This window comes from Stylophora pistillata, chromosome 11 (assembly GCF_964205215.1).
Source record: "Stylophora pistillata chromosome 11, jaStyPist1.2, whole genome shotgun sequence".
Lineage (NCBI taxonomy): Eukaryota > Metazoa > Cnidaria > Anthozoa > Scleractinia > Pocilloporidae > Stylophora > Stylophora pistillata.
The window spans coordinates 2985381-3004100 of record NC_142529.1 but is presented as its reverse complement, the minus strand read 5'-3'; the positions used below and the strand labels follow the sequence as shown (position 1 = coordinate 3004100).

At 41.9% G+C, this 18720-nt stretch overlaps 3 protein-coding genes across 3 annotated transcripts; 1 reads left to right on the top strand and 2 right to left on the bottom strand.

Moving 5' to 3' along the window:
* Nucleotides 1–461: 461 nt before the first annotated feature.
* On the top strand, nucleotides 462–4495 carry LOC111323140 (uncharacterized). The gene is made up of 5 exons (XM_022926438.2): nucleotides 462–1076; nucleotides 1459–1693; nucleotides 2376–2924; nucleotides 3163–3490; nucleotides 3869–4495. Exons 1-5 carry the CDS (start codon nucleotides 804–806, stop codon nucleotides 3930–3932), a joined length of 1449 nt encoding a protein of 482 aa, XP_022782173.2. The 5' UTR covers nucleotides 462–803; the 3' UTR covers nucleotides 3933–4495.
* On the bottom strand, nucleotides 4276–8587 carry LOC111323133 (holocytochrome c-type synthase). Its single transcript, XM_022926430.2, has 5 exons — nucleotides 8441–8587; nucleotides 7059–7306; nucleotides 6102–6376; nucleotides 5473–5556; nucleotides 4276–4865 (listed from the first exon to the last, which is right to left on the bottom strand). Exons 2-5 carry the CDS (start codon nucleotides 7302–7304, stop codon nucleotides 4637–4639), a joined length of 834 nt encoding a protein of 277 aa, XP_022782165.2. The 5' UTR covers nucleotides 7305–7306; nucleotides 8441–8587; the 3' UTR covers nucleotides 4276–4636.
* A 3485-nt stretch (nucleotides 8588–12072) lies between these two features.
* LOC111323099 (sodium leak channel NALCN) lies at nucleotides 12073–18689 on the bottom strand. Its single transcript, XM_022926388.2, has one exon. It carries the CDS (start codon nucleotides 18557–18559, stop codon nucleotides 13289–13291), a length of 5271 nt encoding a protein of 1756 aa, XP_022782123.2. The 5' UTR covers nucleotides 18560–18689; the 3' UTR covers nucleotides 12073–13288.
* Between the last annotated feature and the right edge of the window lie 31 nt (nucleotides 18690–18720).

The window sequence follows — 18720 nt, the reverse complement described above, 5'->3', positions numbered from 1 at the left end:
CCTTTTTATTGACGTCGCCGAGATATCGTTGAGATGTGGAATCAAAGTTGCAGAGAACCCAATGATTATCGGACTTACCATACGTCCCCGTTTTACAAGACAGTCATACAGGTAAAAAAAAAAAAGGATAAGAAAGAAAGAATAAAAAAAAGATAAAAAAGTGAGAAAGTCATATTGCGCCACATGATGTGCCAGGTGTCTGTATTTCACTTGCAGTTTACAAACCTCTTTTATTCTTTCATTTTCCGGTTTTATTTTCTCTACGCCTTGCAGACCTATATAAGTTTTCCATTTCCATGACACATTCAACCCTCTGAGTCTAAGAAAACGCGTATTTCATGAATTACACTTTTCAGTATAGAATATTATGGAGGTTCTAAGCTACTGGACTGAATTTTTAAGACAAAGGAACCTGGAAATTAATGAAAAATACCAGACAACGTGTTACTGTATAAGACGCCGAGAAACCATATTAATTGATTCATAAATTATTTAATCAGCTGATTAACCGATGTAAACCTATCTTATGCCACGTAAAATTAGGTTTGTACCTAACAATTTTAAAAAAATATATATCCTTTATCTGAGTTGAAGCTTTGATTCCTCTTTAATTAAGAGTTCGAACGTTGGATCGCAGTTTACGCTCACCAGGTCAGAAAAAGTGGATTTTTTTCTTCAAGCGGGAAGAGGTTCGAAAAAAATTTGCAATTGCACGAGGCAAAATTGTAATTCAGAAAAATAATTTTGAGAGACGACAAATATTTTTATAGAATACACCTGTTACAAGTGAACTTCTGTGAAACATGAGTTTCCAAACGTTTTCAATTCTCATAGTATTTTTCCTCGTAAAATTCGAGTTTTCCCTCTCGACGAAACATGGTTTAGTAGAAATCACTGCGAGTAATTATCAAAGTTTAGTGATTAACGGAGACAAAGATGCTTGGATTGTCGCTGTGAAAGGTGCAGGGAAAGTTTCAATGGATGAATGGAGGAAAACCGAACTTGATATGCGTGGATTGTCTGTTCGAGTCGGAATAATTGATCCTCACACAGATGGAGCATTTTTGAAGAGGAAGGTAAACTGTTCTTTATTTCTTGGACAAAGATAATAAGGGATTTTGCGCTTAACTCTTGCACTCTTAAGATCTAATTAGCAATTCTCCTTACTGTCTGCCATACAATTCTTATGATGTTAGTTCTGAGAATTTGGTATTGGATCAACTGATAATCTCCCAATTGATACGTTTTCTTATTCTCAACACTTACCTGCTTGATATTGTGCTGATATTGTAAGGAGAAATTCTTTCTTGATCAGTCAGGGGAGTTAAGATAAAGATGTATCCCTGAGGATAATGCCTCGTGTGCCTTGAAGAAATCAACGTGTCGTGCTGTTAGTGTTAATCGTACTGTTTACACTTTTCACGAGGTGGTTACGAAAACGTCTGTTTTTCACTTCAGGGTTTCCTCCAGAAAGACAAAAAATATCCAGTGGCTCGTGTTTTTCCTTACGGTGGTTACAAAATAAAAGAAACGGGAAAAAAAGATGTGAAATCTCGATTAGAAGCCGAAACTGAGGCGCTGGAAAGTCTTCCAGATGAAACAACCAAGGTTTCAACAATGGAGGAACTACAGCAGTGTGTGCGAAGAGGATACGCAGCCAAACCCCTCAAAATGCCAGTTTTACTGCTAACAGGTAACATATTTTCCAGTACTGGGATCAGGCAACCTCGTTCCCAGGGCCTTTTCTCTTAGTTGGGGTTGGAGCGGGAAAAGGCCCTGGGAACGAGGCTGAGGAGGAGGGAAGTAGTGTCCAATCACTTTTTCTTGTCAAAGAGGGAATGAGGGGGTGGTATGCTCTCTTTGTTCCCAACTCTTCTCTCGTTAAAAGAGATCGTAATCTTTTGCTAGCTATTAACACCACTGGTTACCGTTTCATTTTTGTAGAAAATTGAAATATATGTTGGCCTTATACATGTACTGTCCGCGCGAGTGCTGGTTTTGATCAAGAGAATATCTTCCTTTGCTATAATAAAACAATGGATATTGTATTCGCGGGCATAAATATGTTTTGAGCCCGACTCGGACTCATTTTAGCCCGAGCCGGTAGGCTATTTAAATCACTCTGGAAAGCATTGGGGAAATAACAACTGAGAAAAATAACAACAGAACAGTCTGAAAATTCACGAGAGCATTCAAGCGGGCTGAAATAAATTTAGCCCGCAAAATGCTCCGCAATGCCCGACACCGCAGGATTCATATGTAAGGCGCTTGACTGTCATGGTGCCACGTTCCCAACAGAGGCAGACAAGGATAACAGCGAAAAGTCATAAAGTTAGGTGTTTTGATCCACTCTCGTTTTCTTTTTCTTTTTTCAGACAAAAGCATCACATCACCCCTTTTCCGTGCTATTGCCCTCAAATATTCTAAATATTTCAACTTTGTTGTCCTCCACAAGCCGAGTCAAGATGTGTTGCACAATTTCCAACTAAGACAGATTCCAGCAATTCTGGTCATGATTGCAACACAAAGTGAAGACAAGAATATAGTCAGATTTAGCTCAGTGATCTACGACCCCAAGGAATATGGTGGAATATCCTACCTTAATTTGACGAGATTTTTCTTCTCTGTCCATGAGAGGCACTGGCTAGATCACCCAGACGCGAAGAAATACAAAGGGAAAGTTGGCTTGAGGGAGTTCTTCATTGAAGACGTGAAGAACACACTGGGGGGAGAGTTTGAAAGTGACAGACGGGAAGATGAGAGTAAAGTGGCCAAAGAAATTACGTTCGAGAATCAAAACAGAATGTGTGCAGATTCTAATAGAGGCTTATGTCTAATCTACTTCGTGAATGGCAAGGACAAGAGAGGGGTCAGGAAAGCTTTGAAGTTTTTTAAAGATCTACAGAAACTGTCAAACGTCAAAGGTGAGAAAATGAGAATGAGATATACTCTTGAATTGCGCGGAAGGATTTTTTCCCCTCACTCCTTCCCGTCCCTATCCTCCCTCCCCTCCCCTCCCCCCATTACCCCCTCCCTCCCCTACCTCCTTTCCTTCCACTCACTCATGTTTCCTCCATTCCACTTGGTTGGAAGAGAATTGATTGAATGACATTTCGGCTGAAGTTGTTCTTCACGAGATTATTTACTTTACAAATCTTTCAGGTAAACCCATACACTATCTCTGGATCAACGGATCTTGCCATCCTGAATATGGTGAAATTTTTGGAATCTCTCCGCACAAGCTTCCAATGTTGCTGTTTGCAAAACCAATGCAGCGGTTGTTTAAAACTCTGAGTGGAAGCTTCAAAAAGGAAAAAGTCAGTGATATTATATGGAATATATTCCTCGACCGTGCGACGTTGTCACCTTTTTCACGGTTCAACGAAATTCTCCCTGTTGATTGCCAGAAAGGGGCATCTTCTGAGCGAGCTACGAAAGAGGAAAATCAAGATAAAAATATTAAATCAGGGGAGAAGAAAAAGAGCGAAAAGTAAGTCTAGTCTAGAATGTAGGCATCAAAGTAATTTCGAATTTCACTATCGTATCACCACGCACTCTGATTGGTCTGAAGAACTCGTGCCATTCTCTCGACCAAACATGTTTAAAAGTGGGACTTATCGCTGAACTTTAATTCTTACATACCTTTTAGTGCTCTTGGGGCTAACTGTCCTCTAATTTCATGACCATTCCCCCCCCCCTCCCCAGAAAGTACCACAGACACCACCGTCTCTACAGCGGGGTACCCATGGCCAACGTTTGCTTCCTAGGAATGATGGTGGGGCTGAAAAATGGAAAAAAAACTAGGGTGGGATTGTAAGAATAGGAGATGGTTGAAAATCAATGCAATTCATGTTTGTTTCGTTTATAGGAAAGCTTCAAGTAAAGGAAAGGATAAAAAGGCGAGCAAAACTACGAGAGTTGACGAACTCTGACTGAAAGAATCTTGTTTTTGTTCCGTTCTTAATGAAAATGATTTTGTAATTGGAAGATAGGGTTTAAACGTGATGGAGTGTTCGTTAATCTTTACTTAAGACCAGACTTAAGACTAAGTATTTTATTCTTGTCTCCAAATATCGTTCAGATTTTTTTCCTTTTTTTGCGATTCACAAGACCTGATATTGTAAGAGACAAGTTGAAATAAAAATTACTGATCATCACAACTTTCTCATGGGCTCAAACAAAATACGACGCTCGTACAAAAAAAAATTTAAAGAAATATATAAACAACAAAAATAATAATAGTAATAGTACTAATAACAATGATAACCATAAAGGTTTCTTCAAATTCTTACTCTGAAACTTTATTCAACTTCCCATGTCATAAACATGGATATGTACAATAAATTATGCAACGATAGTAAATGAAACGGAACTCTGGCGGTAAAAAAAAAAACTGTCCTCTCCTTGTGACAATGAAGTACACAAGAACAGCGTAAAAACTCACTTGTCACTCTATAATTTTGAATTACTTCGCAGTATTCAGTTAAATGAACAGCTTCAAGTAAAGATCAATGTCCTTTCTATGAGCTCAGCTTTTGTAAAAATATCTGTAATTCCTCTGTTTCATTTCCGTTCTTCTTCATGTCTCCCTTCGTACAACACCAAGTATTCTGTTCCCTTAAAAATTATTTTCCATTTATTCGTCGTTTCCACTTCTAAAATAGAGCGTCCATCGAAGTACTGCGATCCTCGCACGGTCTAAAACCGCTTGGAACGAATCCATAGCTGGTCGAACATCAAGGGCAACGAATTCTCCTCGCTTGTAAGCCTCTTCGTCTCCCACATCGTAGTAATCGATAATATATCGGACTTCCCGACCGCAGCGATCGACAACCCAGTCGTGGCGATCAAATGGAAGCTCGTAACTGGGAAAAAGATTTAAACATCAAGAGTTGGCGTATGCATTTGTGGAAATCAGATTTTCTATTCATAAGTATTATATATTTTTTCTCTCTACTTGTCAAGGGCTCTGGGTGTTACAAAGCTTTTAACTCTCAGAAGTTAATGAGACAACTTCAAGTAAACAGGACTTTAAAAAAAATGCTAAGCAAAATACTTAATATATAACACACACAATTTTTTTTTGGCAAGGAAGGGATATGAAATCGTGTAGTAGGATCATCCAGGTGAGTGTAGACCAGAGAAGGACTGTTGTCAGCAGCAGTGACTGACATTTCAACAACCTGAGCAAAATTTATAATCAGAGTCAAGTGAAAAGTTGTTGTCAGTTGAATTTTCTTAGTTGGTCCGGTTTGTGTAAACTGATTGTTCATTTAAACCATAATGTTATCGGCTGTAAGATTCAAGCGGCCTAAGTCCATATTGATCACAACGGTTGTCAAAAAAATAGTCACTACCACCAACAACAGTCCTTCTTATGACTACACCCACCTGGACGATCAGACTACACAATAAAATGTCACCCCCCCCGGTTCAAACCATTTACAGGAAGGAACATGTAACAAATCCTACCCCAGCCAATTCCGTATTCTTGCTCTTGGAGAAAACTCTTTTGCCTTCCCTTTAAAACTGAGCAGTCTGGGTGTCCCACACTCACTGAAAAAAAAAAAAGTAATAATATTAATAATCTCTCAGTTACAACATGGGGAACAGCCAATATTTAAGTTTCTATAGAAATGATTAGTTCTTCTACTCCCATAGGTGACCAAGACAGGATTTCTCCTTATGATATCAAATACAATATCAAGCAGACAAGTGATGAGAATAAAGAAAAACATCAAGAAGGGTCTTATTTGGATATTCAATACCAAATTCTCTGAACTAACATCATAAGGACTGTGTGGCAGACATTAAGGAGAGTTACTGATGAGATCTTGGGTGTGAAAGGGTCCACCCTTTCTCCCCTACAATTATTAAACAAAGTTTCCTTGTCAGTGCCATGAGAAATGGAAAGAGAAAAGTAGGAAGAATATGCATGCAGGCTCTCTGTTGTTCTACCACTGAGAATTGCATGGCAGACAGTGGGGAAATTTACTAATATGCTGTTGTGAGTAAATGTGAAAATGGAATTCAGCAGTAACACCCTAATGGGAAATGAGAGGCTAGTTACTCTTAGAGGTTAAGTATAATTAAAATCTTACTTTGCATGAAGTGCTTCCCATTTCAGTATTTCCTGCCATGCACTCTCATTGTTAGCATTGTGAATCCTGATGATGTTTGCCATATCATTGGCCTGTACTTCATCCTCCTGCCATTTCCAACCCTTGCGTAACATGGCATTCCAAAACATTTGCTGAGATGGATACACCCAGTTCTCATCCTTGCCAGTGCCCCCTCTAGGGATGGAAGACACCTGGCGATTTATTGGCAGAGGAAAGGGCTGGCCTGGAGAGGGCTGTTGGTTTGGTGGTGGCATCTGCAAAGAGAGAAAATAATCCTTTATAGCTTAACATCAGTTAGCAAGTTTCCCACGCTGTTCTCTGTATGTTTCCTATGCTTCCTACGAAGAGAATGTTATCAATAACCAGGAACCTCTTGACCACATGATTATTGCCTTTACTCTCATGACCTTAATGTTTCATTCAGGGACAATACTGTTGGAAGAAATTTGATGCTCATCACTCTAAAGAATACAAAAGAGTGCATGCAGGGGTCTAACACAGATGTTTTAATGCAGGGTAAATTAGAGTTTTCAATACGGAATGTGGCAATTAAGAGGAAATAAAAGTAAAGCAACAAAAGAATATTTCCCATACATGAACCTTGCAAAATAACATGGTTGCCAGAAATAAAATTTTTGTTCACAAGAATAGAAGATCAAGAAAGAATGAAAAAAATTATGAAGACCAAAATATTGTACCAAAGTACAAAGTATTCTATCCAAATGCATATGGCACCACAGTTTAAGACCATAAACACTTTGTAATAGAAAAAAAAAAAAAAAAAAAAAAAACAGGTTGCAGCATGATCACCAAATACAGGTCACCAAATTCACTAATTCAGCATAAATTTGGGTACAAATTCAGACACCAATATTTTTCTTGAATATGCCAAGACAACCGAACCAATAATATGGAAGAGTATTAAAGAGTACTTACCATGTTACTTGGATCCAAGGCATCTGAACTATTATCAAGAGCAGCACTGTCACAGCCAGCTCCTCCGCTGATAGGACACTGGCTAGCTTGTACCTTTACATTGCTGCTTTGATGGGCGGGACATTCACTGACTGATGGTGCTGGTGTACTGTGCTGGACTGGACAACCAGCAGAAGGAATCTGGGTGACAACTGCAACACTGGCACCTGAGTCTGGTGCAACTGGTGCTGATGAAATACTACCCATCCCTATAATATAGAAAAAAAAACACAGACCTTTCATAACAGCAGTGAAGAATATTTAACAGAGGGCAAATAATCCTTACTGGAGGGCACGCATACTGAAAAGTTGGAAGATTGAAGTCAATTTTGTAGGATGCCAGCATAGTTATCTTGTTCACGTGAAAGTTTCAGTTTAATAGAGGGGAAGGGTTTCTCAAGAAACTGAGGTGCTGCATTAGTGGAGGAAGGGGACGGTATTGAGTAAATAAACCTCTTTGGACAGCTTATATGTTGGCTGATAATGTCTGCAGCTAGGACTTTGTTACCTTTTGATAGTAATAATCAAGGGGAAAATATCAACATAGATGGGAGTTATTGCATAATAACTGTGGATTGCTTTTGCACTGCATGATGTAAAGAAGTCAATGAAGTGGCCGGAAAATTAACGAGTGGGTCACAAGACGAGATAATTTGGTTTTAACAACTGAGTTAACAATGTACACTGGCCTCAGCAAAGAGCTTCCAAAGCTGACATTTCAAACATAACCCCAAGGTAAACGCTTGAAACACCAGCTTTACAAACTCTCTATGGTGACCAATTTTCAGTATCAACTCAGCCGATAAAACCAACTTTTCCTGTAGGTTTCAGTCAGTTGTCTAGACGGAGGTGCTGTACAATGCAAGAATGATTAAGAACAATTAATAAAAAAAACCTAACAATTGATAAAAGCTAACAAGAGAATTCACAAGATCAAAACTGTTATAAAAACAAATCAAGATTTATATCATTACAGAGAAATAACCTTCGTTGAAACATAACTGTTCCTCTTTCGATATCACCAGTTCATTCTAATACGCAGGTTTTTTACGAAATTACAGTGAAATTCACTACTTTTCCGTGTGTTTCTTATCGAATTAATCTGGATTTGAATCGTATGCTTTGGCTTTAGGGCACATATCAGAAAAGAGACTTCGTTAATCGTTCAAATTTCCAGAGACCGAATGCAAAACAGACAAGTAAGAAATTGTAGTGATATCGACAACGTGCACGTAAGTTATGTCAATGTCATTGTCTTAGCCAGAGAACGCTTGCTTTAGTGTGTCTTATCGCTGCAAAAATATTCTCTGTAACATAATTTATGACAGATGACAATTCCTTACCTGCTTCCAAGCGAAACACAGCCTTTGCTCGTGGAAAACAACCCCAGTGAAAAGTGTTTGGTAGTTAGTTACGAACAGTTCTGTTACACAAACTCTTACCCAGTCCTTTCCGTTGATTGAGGACTGTAAGAAGAAGAAGGCGAGTGGGGATGGGGGATGCAAACACACAAATATAAATATTACACCATTGTCTTCTCAAAACCGTAACATGTGCTCCAAATGTTTCCTGTCACAATACTCACAGCTGATTATCATGGAACACCAACATGGCATGAAGTCGGTTACCATGACGATAAAGAAATTTGGTCAAGTGGGTCAAAACGCTCTCTAGGATTTTCGCCATTGGTGCCCGATTTGGGACTTTATCCACCAGTCAACAAAACTACTGGCCGATTTGCTGTTTTAGCCATTAGTCGCAGATTTGCCGTTTTGGCCACTAGTGGGCAGATTTGCCGTTTTGGTTACTAGTGGCAGATTTGCCGTTTTGGCAACTAGTGGCAGGTTTGCCGTTTTGGCCACTAGTGGCAGATTTTTTGCTTTGGCCACCAGTAGCAAATTTGTCGTTTTGGCCACTAGTGGTAGATTTGCTGCCGGATGTTTCGCTACTAGTGGCAGATTTTCCGTTTCGGCCACTAGTGGCAGATTTCCCGTTTGGACGACTAGTGGCAGAATTGCAGTTTAGTCCACTAGTGGGAGATTTTCCGTTTTGGCCAGGAGTGGCAGATTTGCCGTTTGGGCCACTAGTGGCAGATTAGCCGTTTTTGCCAATAGTGGCAGATTTGATGTTTTGGCCACTAGTGGCAGATTAGCCGTTTTTGCCAATAGTGGCAGATTTGATGTTTTGGCCACTAGTGGCAGATTTGATGTTTTGGCCATTAGTGGCAGATTTGATGTTTTGGCCATTAGTGGCAGATTTGATGTTTTGGCCAATAGAGGCAGATTTGATGTTTTGGCCATTAGTGGCAGATTAGCCGTTTTTGCCAATAGTGGCAGATTTGATGTTTTGGCCACTAGTGGCAGATTTGCAGTTTTGGCCACTAGAGGCAGATTTGCCGATTTGGCCACTAGTGGCAGATTTGCCGTTTTGGCCACTAGTGGCAGATTTGCCGTTTAGCCACTAGTGGGCAGATTTGCCGTTTTGGTTACTAGTGGCAGATTTGCCGTTTTGGCAACTAGTGGCAGGTTTGCCGTTTTGGCCACTAAAGGGAGATTTGCCGTTTTGGCCACTAGTGGCAGATTAGCCGTTTTTGCTAATAGTGGCAGATTTGATGTTTTGGCCACTAGTGGCAGATTTGCAGTTTTGGCTACTAGTGGCAGATTTGCCGGTTTGGCCACTAGTGGCAGATTTGCCGTTTAGGCCACTAGTGGGCAGATTTGCCATTTTGGTTACTAGTGGCAGATTTGCCGTTTTGGCAACTAGTGGTAGGTTTGCCGTTTTGGCCACTAAAGGGAGATTTGCCGTTTTGGCCACTAGTGGCAGATTTGCCGTTTTGGCAACTAGTGGCAGGTTTGTCGTTTTGGCCACTAAAGGGAGATTTGCCGTTTAGGCCACTAGTGGCAGATTCTCCGTTTTGGCCACTAGTGGCAGATTTGCCGTTTTGAGCACTAGTGGTAGATTTGCCGTTTTGGCCACTGGTGGCAGATTTGCCGTTTTTGTCACAGGTGGAAGATTTATATAGTTTTGGCCACTAGTTGGAGATTTGCCGTGTTTGCCACCAGTGGGAGACTTACCTTTTTGGCCACTAATAGCAGATTTGCCATTTTGGCCACTAAGAGCAGATTTGCCATTTTGGCCACTAACGGCAGGTTTGCTTTTTTGGCCATTGGTGGCAGATTTGCAGTTTTCGCCACTAGTGGCAGATTTGCAGTTTGGGCCATTAGTGGCAGATTTGCTGTTTTCGCCACTAGTGGCAAATTTATCGTTTTGGCCACTAGTGGCAGATTTGCCGTTTTTGCCACTACACTGGCAGATTTGCCTTTTTTGCTACTAGTGGCCGATTCGCCGCTTTGGTCACTTGTGGGAGATTTATTGTTTTGGCCACTTGTGGCCGATTTTTAATTCTTGCCACTAGTGGCAGCTTTGCCGTTTGGGCCTCTATTTGCAGATTTGCCGTTTTGGCCAGTAATGGCAGATTTGCCGTTTTGGCCACTAATGGCAAATTTGCTGTTTTGGGCACTAATGGCAGATTTACCGTTTTGGCCACTAGTTGCCGACCTGCTGTTTTGGCCACTAATGGCAAATTTTCTGTTTTGGATTTGCCGTTTTGGCTACTAGCGGCCGATTTTTTATTCTTGCCAGTAATGTCAGAGTTGCTGTTTTGGGCACTGGTGGTAGATTTGCCGTTTTAGCCACGAGTGGCAGATTTGGGATTTTGGGCCCTAGCGGCAGATTTGCCGTCTTAGCCACATATGGCTGATTTCCTTTTTTGGCCATTTGTGGTCGATTTGCCGTTTTGGCCACTTGTAGCAGATCTGCCGTTTTGGCCACTGGTGGGAGACTTACTGTTTTGGCCACTTGTGGCCGAGGTTTCATTCTTGCGACTAGTGGCAGACTTGCCGTTTTGGCGACTGGTGGTAGATTTGCCGTTTTTGCCACTAGTGGCAGATTTGCCGTTTTGGCCATTAGTGGCAGATTTGCCGTTTTAGCCACGGGTGGCAGATTTGGGGTTTTGGCCACTAGTGGCAGATTTGCTAATTTACGGGGCACTTATGGCCGATATTTCGTTTTGATCACTAGTGGTCGATTTGCCGTTTTGGCCACCAGTAGCAGATCTGCCGTTTTTTTCCACTGGTGGGAGACTTACTGTTTTGGCCACTTGCGGCCGTTTCGTCATTCTTGCGACTAGTGGCAGACTTGCCGTTTTGGCCACTAGTTGCAGCTTTGCCGTTTTGGCCATTACTGGCAGATTTGCCGTTTTAGCCACGAGTGGTAGATTTGGGGGTTTGGCCACTAGTAGCAGATTTGCCATTTTACGGGGCACTTATGGCCGATATTCCGTTTTGATCACTAGTGGCAGATTTGCCGTTTTGGCCAATAGTGGCAGATTTACTGTTTTGGCCACTAGTGGCAGATTTTCCATTTTACGGGGCACTTATGGCCGATATTCCGTTTTGATCACTAGTGGCAGATTTGCCGTTTTGGCCAATAGTGGCAGATTTACTGTTTTGGCCCGCTCCAGTGGCTGATTTGCCATATCGGCCACTAGTGGATGGCTACTCGTTGTGGCAGGTAGTGGCCGATTTGCCATTCGGGACAGTAGGGGCAGATTTGTTGTTATTTGTTTTTACATGGTAGTTTGCGATTTTTGTCAAAATTGGGAATTCGGTAATAACGTCTAAAATTCAAAACAGCGAACGGTTTTTAAAATTGCAAATCGGCGACTGGTTTCTAAGCGTGAAAATCGGCCTTTAGAAGCGACTTGAAGAAATCGATATGAAAAGTTGAATGAGCGAAGATGTTTCGAAATATTATAAAGGGAAGAGTGAGAAATGGCGGGTATACCTCGGCAGACTTCATTGTAGGTTAAGATGTCGTTCATATGCTATCGTTAAACTTACTCACTCACTCAACAGCAGAACATTATTGCTTCTCCTCCATAGTAAGCAGTAGCTATAAAAATTTGAACTGATGCTGTGATTTCGGTATTTATATATTTAATTCATCGTGGTACTGTACACTTTTTTTCACGATACATCTCCAGGCTTTGTCGGATTGTTCAAAGCTTGGTTAAGATAATCCAGGGATAGTGTGAAATCTGATTTTAGATCTTAAATGTTTAAAAAAAATTAGTACAACTATTATTTTCTATAAATGAATAAAGGCTGATGGTTTCGAAAGAAACTGTTTGGGGCTGCGTCGGTGGGAGTAACGAAATAACTTGGATATATCAACAAAGTTGAAGTGGTAAATTGGCCACTCTAACGATTACAAAAGCTGACGTTTCGAGCTCCGACGAAGGGCTAACGCTCGAAACGTCAGCTTTTGTAATCGTTACGGTGGCCAATTTACCACTTCAACTTTGTTGATATATCCATATTATTTTCTACAATTTGATGACTGAATGCCCTTCAAAGAATAGAAAAAATTATCCAAGAAAGGCTTTGAACGAAGAAATAAGGAAACCCGGATTAAAATTTAACCTTAGGTTAGCGTTAATCAACCTTCGAACAATTGGGCCCGGGTTTTAAAAACTCAAGCATAGTGTAAACTTTACCCAAGGATAGTGCAAAGTCTCCATTCAGTTTTAAAGCTCTGTGAAGGGATTTCTCTTTTGTACTTTTCCCCGTTAGTTTCGTGTCATATCGAGAGAAGACCTAACAAAGCCTTAGTGCTTATAGCACTCTTCTACATGGGAAATTAAAGTTAAGGTTAACTTCTAATCCTAGATGAACCGAAACCCCCTCTTGAAGAACCCGGCCCTGGCTACCAAGAAGGACGTTTGGTAAAATCTGACAAGGAAAAAAATTACAGAGGTATTTCTATATGTAATTACATTCTGAGCTCTTCTCATTCTGAGTTTCTTTTCACGGATGGCTTTGTTATGTCACCTAAGCTTCTCATGGCAACCTAACATTTAAACGCTCGAGAAAGACATCTTGAACTTGTCGTTTTCATCGCAATAACTTGATACCTGTTTTGTAACGTGGTTTTGGATTCTTTTCTATCTTTATCGATATCGGAAAAATCATTTTTTAAAATTTTACGAGACCTGACCTCACGGAACAGAGTCAAAGGTTCTTAAACGACATAAGAAATTCGGCGAAAACATCTTAACGAACTGAGACTTCCTTTCAGGTCTTTTCATCATTAACATGTGTCAGTTTGGTCGGCTTAGGCGTTCAGATGCCCTACGGATTATCCTCCTGTGTATTCCACCAATCACGAACTTCTCCAGCGAACTCTTTCACTTCAGTCAAACTTTTCTTTCGCGTCTTGGGATTAGCTAGAGTTTCGGGCAAACTCTTTCTTCGTTTCGATGACATCGGCACTTCTTCTGGAAACGTAACAGAATTCTTACGTGACGGAGAAATGCTGCGATCCGTTTTCATGACCGGAGGTGGGGCCGAAAGGAGAATCGCCGGGCCTTTCGAAGGAGATGACAACGATATATCGTCATCTTCACTGCTTTCGTGATCACGAATCTCGCGTTCTGTGTCACGGTCTTCTCGATCTTGGTCCTCATTTGCTGAGTGTTCCAAGCTCTCTACGCTCGAAGCTCCAGGACTTTTGTCAAACTGGACACCGCCAGCCAATGGGATTCCACCTTGCTCCAAATGTCGGATCCATTCCCGCTCGGCGCGCTTCTTACGAAGGTTGACGAACCAGTCACGGATTGTTTGTATAGCAACTTCTTCCTCGATTTGGTATTCTAATTCTTCTCGTTCGAGCAGCTCCTCAAGTTGCAAGCTGCGGCTGATGTCAACAGATCGATATGCTAGTACTCCTAAGACATCATGGAATGAAACGTCACAGCCATTGCGAAGCTTTTCAATCTCACAACACATGTGCTTGAACAAGAGTGAGCCAGTATCCACTTCTAAACGACCCTTGAGCAAGCGAAGAACAAGCTTAGCTTGTCGAACGGATAAAACTCCTTTACGACTCTTATCCACTAAGTTCCAAGTCAACTGGAAGTCCTTCAGATCTGTGTTGCTAATAAGAGAATCTTCGTCGCTGGAGTAGAAAAGCGAAAAATTCTCGATGATAACAGCGATGAAAAGGTTCAGGAAGACAAACGTTACGAAAATGTAAAACGAAATAAAGTAAATATGCGCTGCTGCACTGTTACCGCAGTCGCTTTGCCAGAAATTTAGCGTATCAGGCGTTCCCGCCGTGCAGTATGGTTCCGAAATCATACAGTCATGCATAATCTTATTCCAGTCCTCTCCAGTGGTGATTCGAAACAACAGAATCATTGCATTGAAACTTGACTTGAAGTTGGCATGGCGATTCAACGCCTCTCCGTATTTAACTGTGCCGAATAAGATGACACCAGCGAGCGAATAGCTTACCATAATTATGATAAGAACAGCAATTATGAAAAAACTCTTTACCAGCGACATGACAACGGTTAACATTAACATCTTGAGGGTGTCGTGTTTACCAGCAAGCGTCAAAAAACGAAACAGGATTATCACCATCCCAAACACAGTGGTCACTGTATACGGTGTACCCCTCTCTTTCAGTGAAAAATTCAGAGTTGCCCACAACACCCCAAGGCTCGTCAAGAACAGATCGAACCGGTTTCTCCGGCTTTGCCAGTATCCTTGAAAAGAAAAGGCGATAATTTTCAGTACCATGTCCACAACGAAGAGTATCGAACACGCAGCTGCTGTGCTGGTCAATCCGTCCCGCAGGCGCAGGTTGTCTTCAGTGGTCCACTGAGCAATCGTAACAGTCAAGCAGATTACAACCACCAGAGTGATTTCGAAAACTTTGTAGATTCTTGACTGTGTGGCGTCGAACAAAACAGTACGAATCCCCTCTTTTCTCGGCCTTGGCGCAATATGCAGAGGTTGTGCGAGTCGTAAGCGTTTCTTTAAGTCTTGCCAGCGACGCTGATCAACAGTAAGAAGCGCAATACCTTTGTTCTCGTTAAAATTCATAACAATTACTCCAACAAACAAAGTTAGTCCAATCATACTTCCAATGAGTACGTAAATGTGGACATACAGACTATACTCAGGAGACACTACTGCTTGGATCACATCTCGTACTTCCAGCCAGCCTTCCAAGGAAAGAACTTCAAACAAAGCTAGAAATGCGTTGACGACGTTATCAAAGTCAAAATTCCTGGGATTTTTCCACACGCGAGGGACAAGGATTTTAGACGCTCCTGGGAGGTCGCGCAGTTCCCGAGGAGGGGCGATCTCTATCTCGAAGGTTCCACTGCAATCCTTTCGGGTGTTAATCGTGCGATCGTTGCAGCTACCAAACTTCAAAGCGAATACTTGGACACCATAGCTGGCAAAGATGAACATGAGTAGCAACTGTAGAGCGCTGACTTTAAGTATTTCTTTATAGCCACCAACCAGCTCAAGGATCACCTTTTGCATCTTAGGCACCAATGTGACGATGCGCAAAGGACGAAGGCACCTAAACACCATCAACACTTGAGCTCCGGAGCAGGCGGGTATCCGATGCGGTTGCCAGGCAACATAGGCAAGTGCCACGAGGTACGTAGTGACGTCAAGGACACCCCCAAAGTTCTGAATAACGGCATTGGGTGTGAAAATCAAACCGTTCGCAAGAATTCGAACGCCCAGTTCCAAACTCATAGCAATTACGAAAATGTATTCCACGACTTCTGTTGAAGAATTCACAAAGGTTCGCTGAGTCGGAGTCTCGAGCAACATAGCAACACAAGAGATTAGCGTGACAAGGATCATTATCCACTCCAGGTACGTCTGTGACGCTAAACATTTGTGAAGCCGTGCCATCGTGACGATGTGATTACGTGACGCCCGCTCCGTATAACCAGGAGGAATCATGAAACGCGCGCTCACTAAGCTCTGAAGAAATCTTCGGAACCATGAGTCACGCTGCAGTGAGAAGAGAGGCTGGTCAAAGTAGGGATGATTCTCGCGAAGCTTGTCAATTTGAGCTTTCTTTTTTCGCTGAACCTCTTCACGTCTGACCCGGACCCACTGAATATCGAAATCTCGCCCGATATTTGTGTCATCCTGGTTCAACTGGGCGTGCAGACCTGCAGCTTGGCTGGCCATTCTCATGACTTGGGGATTTCCTTGAGCTGGCTTCGGAGATGGGGGTGGGCGGCTTCGGAATCGCCTCGACGCAGATCGGAAAACCGACGTAGGCTGCTGCTTGTTGTTGTTGCTGCCTTGAATTGCAGCGCTCCTCGGAGAAATTTCGGTCGGTGAAAGCAGCGCGTAAGTCCTTCGGCGATTGGAATCGTTGATCAACGCAGTAATACTGGACTGCTTTCGGACAAACTTCGAAAGTTTATCCACCTCGGATACCGTCGAGTTTAATAGTTTTAGAGGAACTGCAGTTCGTCGCCTTCTCAGCTGTGAAGTTTCCCCGAGCTGCTTTCGGGGATCAACAGCTAGTGCTGTTTCCAAGCTGGTGCTGTCTATAAACTTCTTCATAAAACTGTCCCGAATCTTAGGCGTAGAAAAATCCGCGGACATTTTAATCCTACTCATTTTGACAAGACGCGGGTCATCTCGGAAACGTTCGAAGACCCGAAGACGAAGCGGAAGTACCTCGGTGGATTCTCGACTCTCTTGGCCTATTTTCTTCTGCTTCATGATCTTCACCTCTTCATCAAGTTCCAAGTTGTCCAGGATAACCGCAACAAACACGCTCATGATAATAAGCGATGAGAAGAGATGACATGCCAAGATGATTATCGCAACTAGAATCCTGGCAAAGGTGTTGGTGGTAGCATGTATAAGTCCATCTAAAACTTCCACCCACCCTTCCTGAGTGATGATTTGAAACATGGACTGGACTGACTTCATAAAGGTCCCGAAATTCTTGGGATCCAACGTCAGAAAGAACTGCATACTGATCACGGAGGAAACCATAACGAAAAGGAGTGTAAATATAATGGCCGCTCCGAGCTTTTTTCCAGTACCGAAGATTTTTTCACAGAACTCTTGCAAACTCGGTATTGCCCCGACAAGTCGAATTATCCTCATAACATTAAAGAACGCCAAGAAGGCAGCTTTCTCGGAGATCAGAAGTGGCAAAGCAAAAACGGTACTACCAATGGCTAATATAAACTCTGTCAATTGCATTCTACGAAGAAGGTAAGGCCGAAAACCCATACATGAGATCTTTAGGAGAACTTCCAAGTCAAAAAGTATGGTAAACCCGAACTGTGGGTATCTTCTCCGAGGAAAATTCACTGAGGTTGCTTGAACAATAGCGTCGACCACAACAAAGACGATCATTGTGTACTTAAAGTAATCAGAGTTAACTAATTGTCTAACAGGCAGTGGTGCGTGTCCTTTATGTGCTTCATGATCTAACGATACTAAATGCCAACCAGTTCCTCCGTCTTTGATAACTTGAGAAGCTAGTCGAGCCGAAGTACGTTTCGACGATTTCCGACTGTACATGTACAGGCTCCGAATATCGGCGAAGGTTTCCGAGACGACGGCAATGAAGACGTTTTTCACAAGCCAGGCAATGAAGAAAATAAGCAATACGAAATAAATATACACTAACGGACGCGATCGAAAGTCTGTCATTCTGTACATAACAAGGACCCAGCCTTCTTGAGTGGAACTTTCATACACGGTTAAAATACTGTGAAGAAAATCGCCGAAGTAATTTTTATCTCGTTTATCAAAATCGACAGAAACACAACTGAAATTTCCAGGACAGATATAGCCTCTTTCACCGGTGTCATTACTGCATCGATGATCTGTCAATAAAAGATCATTGTATGAAACGTTGTTCAAATCAGCACCGTTTTTAACACAATAATAATTCTTTCGTCCAAATAATTGAACGCCGATGATGGAACCGAATGCCATGAAGTACAATAAAAATAACGTGACAGCCCAGATCTGTCGCTTACATCGGCGAGCCACTGACTTTGGCAAGCTTATTGTGATAAGTACATTGAAGAATCGAACTATAATAAGAGCTCTTGGAGCTCTTGGAATAGAAAATGCGATGTAATCTGCCGGATCGGGAGAATGGCCTGAGATTTCAATTACTTGAAATAAGATCGATAGTATTATGAGGAAAACCATACTCGCGTTAAATATGCACTGCGGTTTCTTGAAGTAGGCCTTCTGTTTTCTCCATAGACCCCACATGTTTATCTGGGCGATCATCTCGGTAATAAATACAGCTGCAACCACAATATCCAATACCAGAGTGATGTATTGAAGCGAAACGGAGTCTTTAAACGTCTCTGGCGAATTCATTGCTGTAGAAGTCAGGCTCGCTACAGCACATACTTGAACAAGACGCTGAAACCAGCGAGTTTTGACCCACCACGTTCGCGATAGTTCGTCCTCGTTTTCTTCGTCATCTGTTCCTACAGATTCTGCATAAAGTGCTTGGCGAGGAGGCCATAAAGTTTGCGACGATGAGTGTTGATCGGACTCGATTACTACAGACTGTCCTCTTGCTTCCATTTTCAAACGGAAATGAGATACAGTTTGTTTACAACACGAATGTTTCCGATCGTCAAGACGAAAAATTCTCGAATAACTACGAAGTTCTCCGATTTGACCAGAGATGATATTATTATGATTTTAGCTTAAAAATAAATACTTTCGTTTTAGATTAAATATCA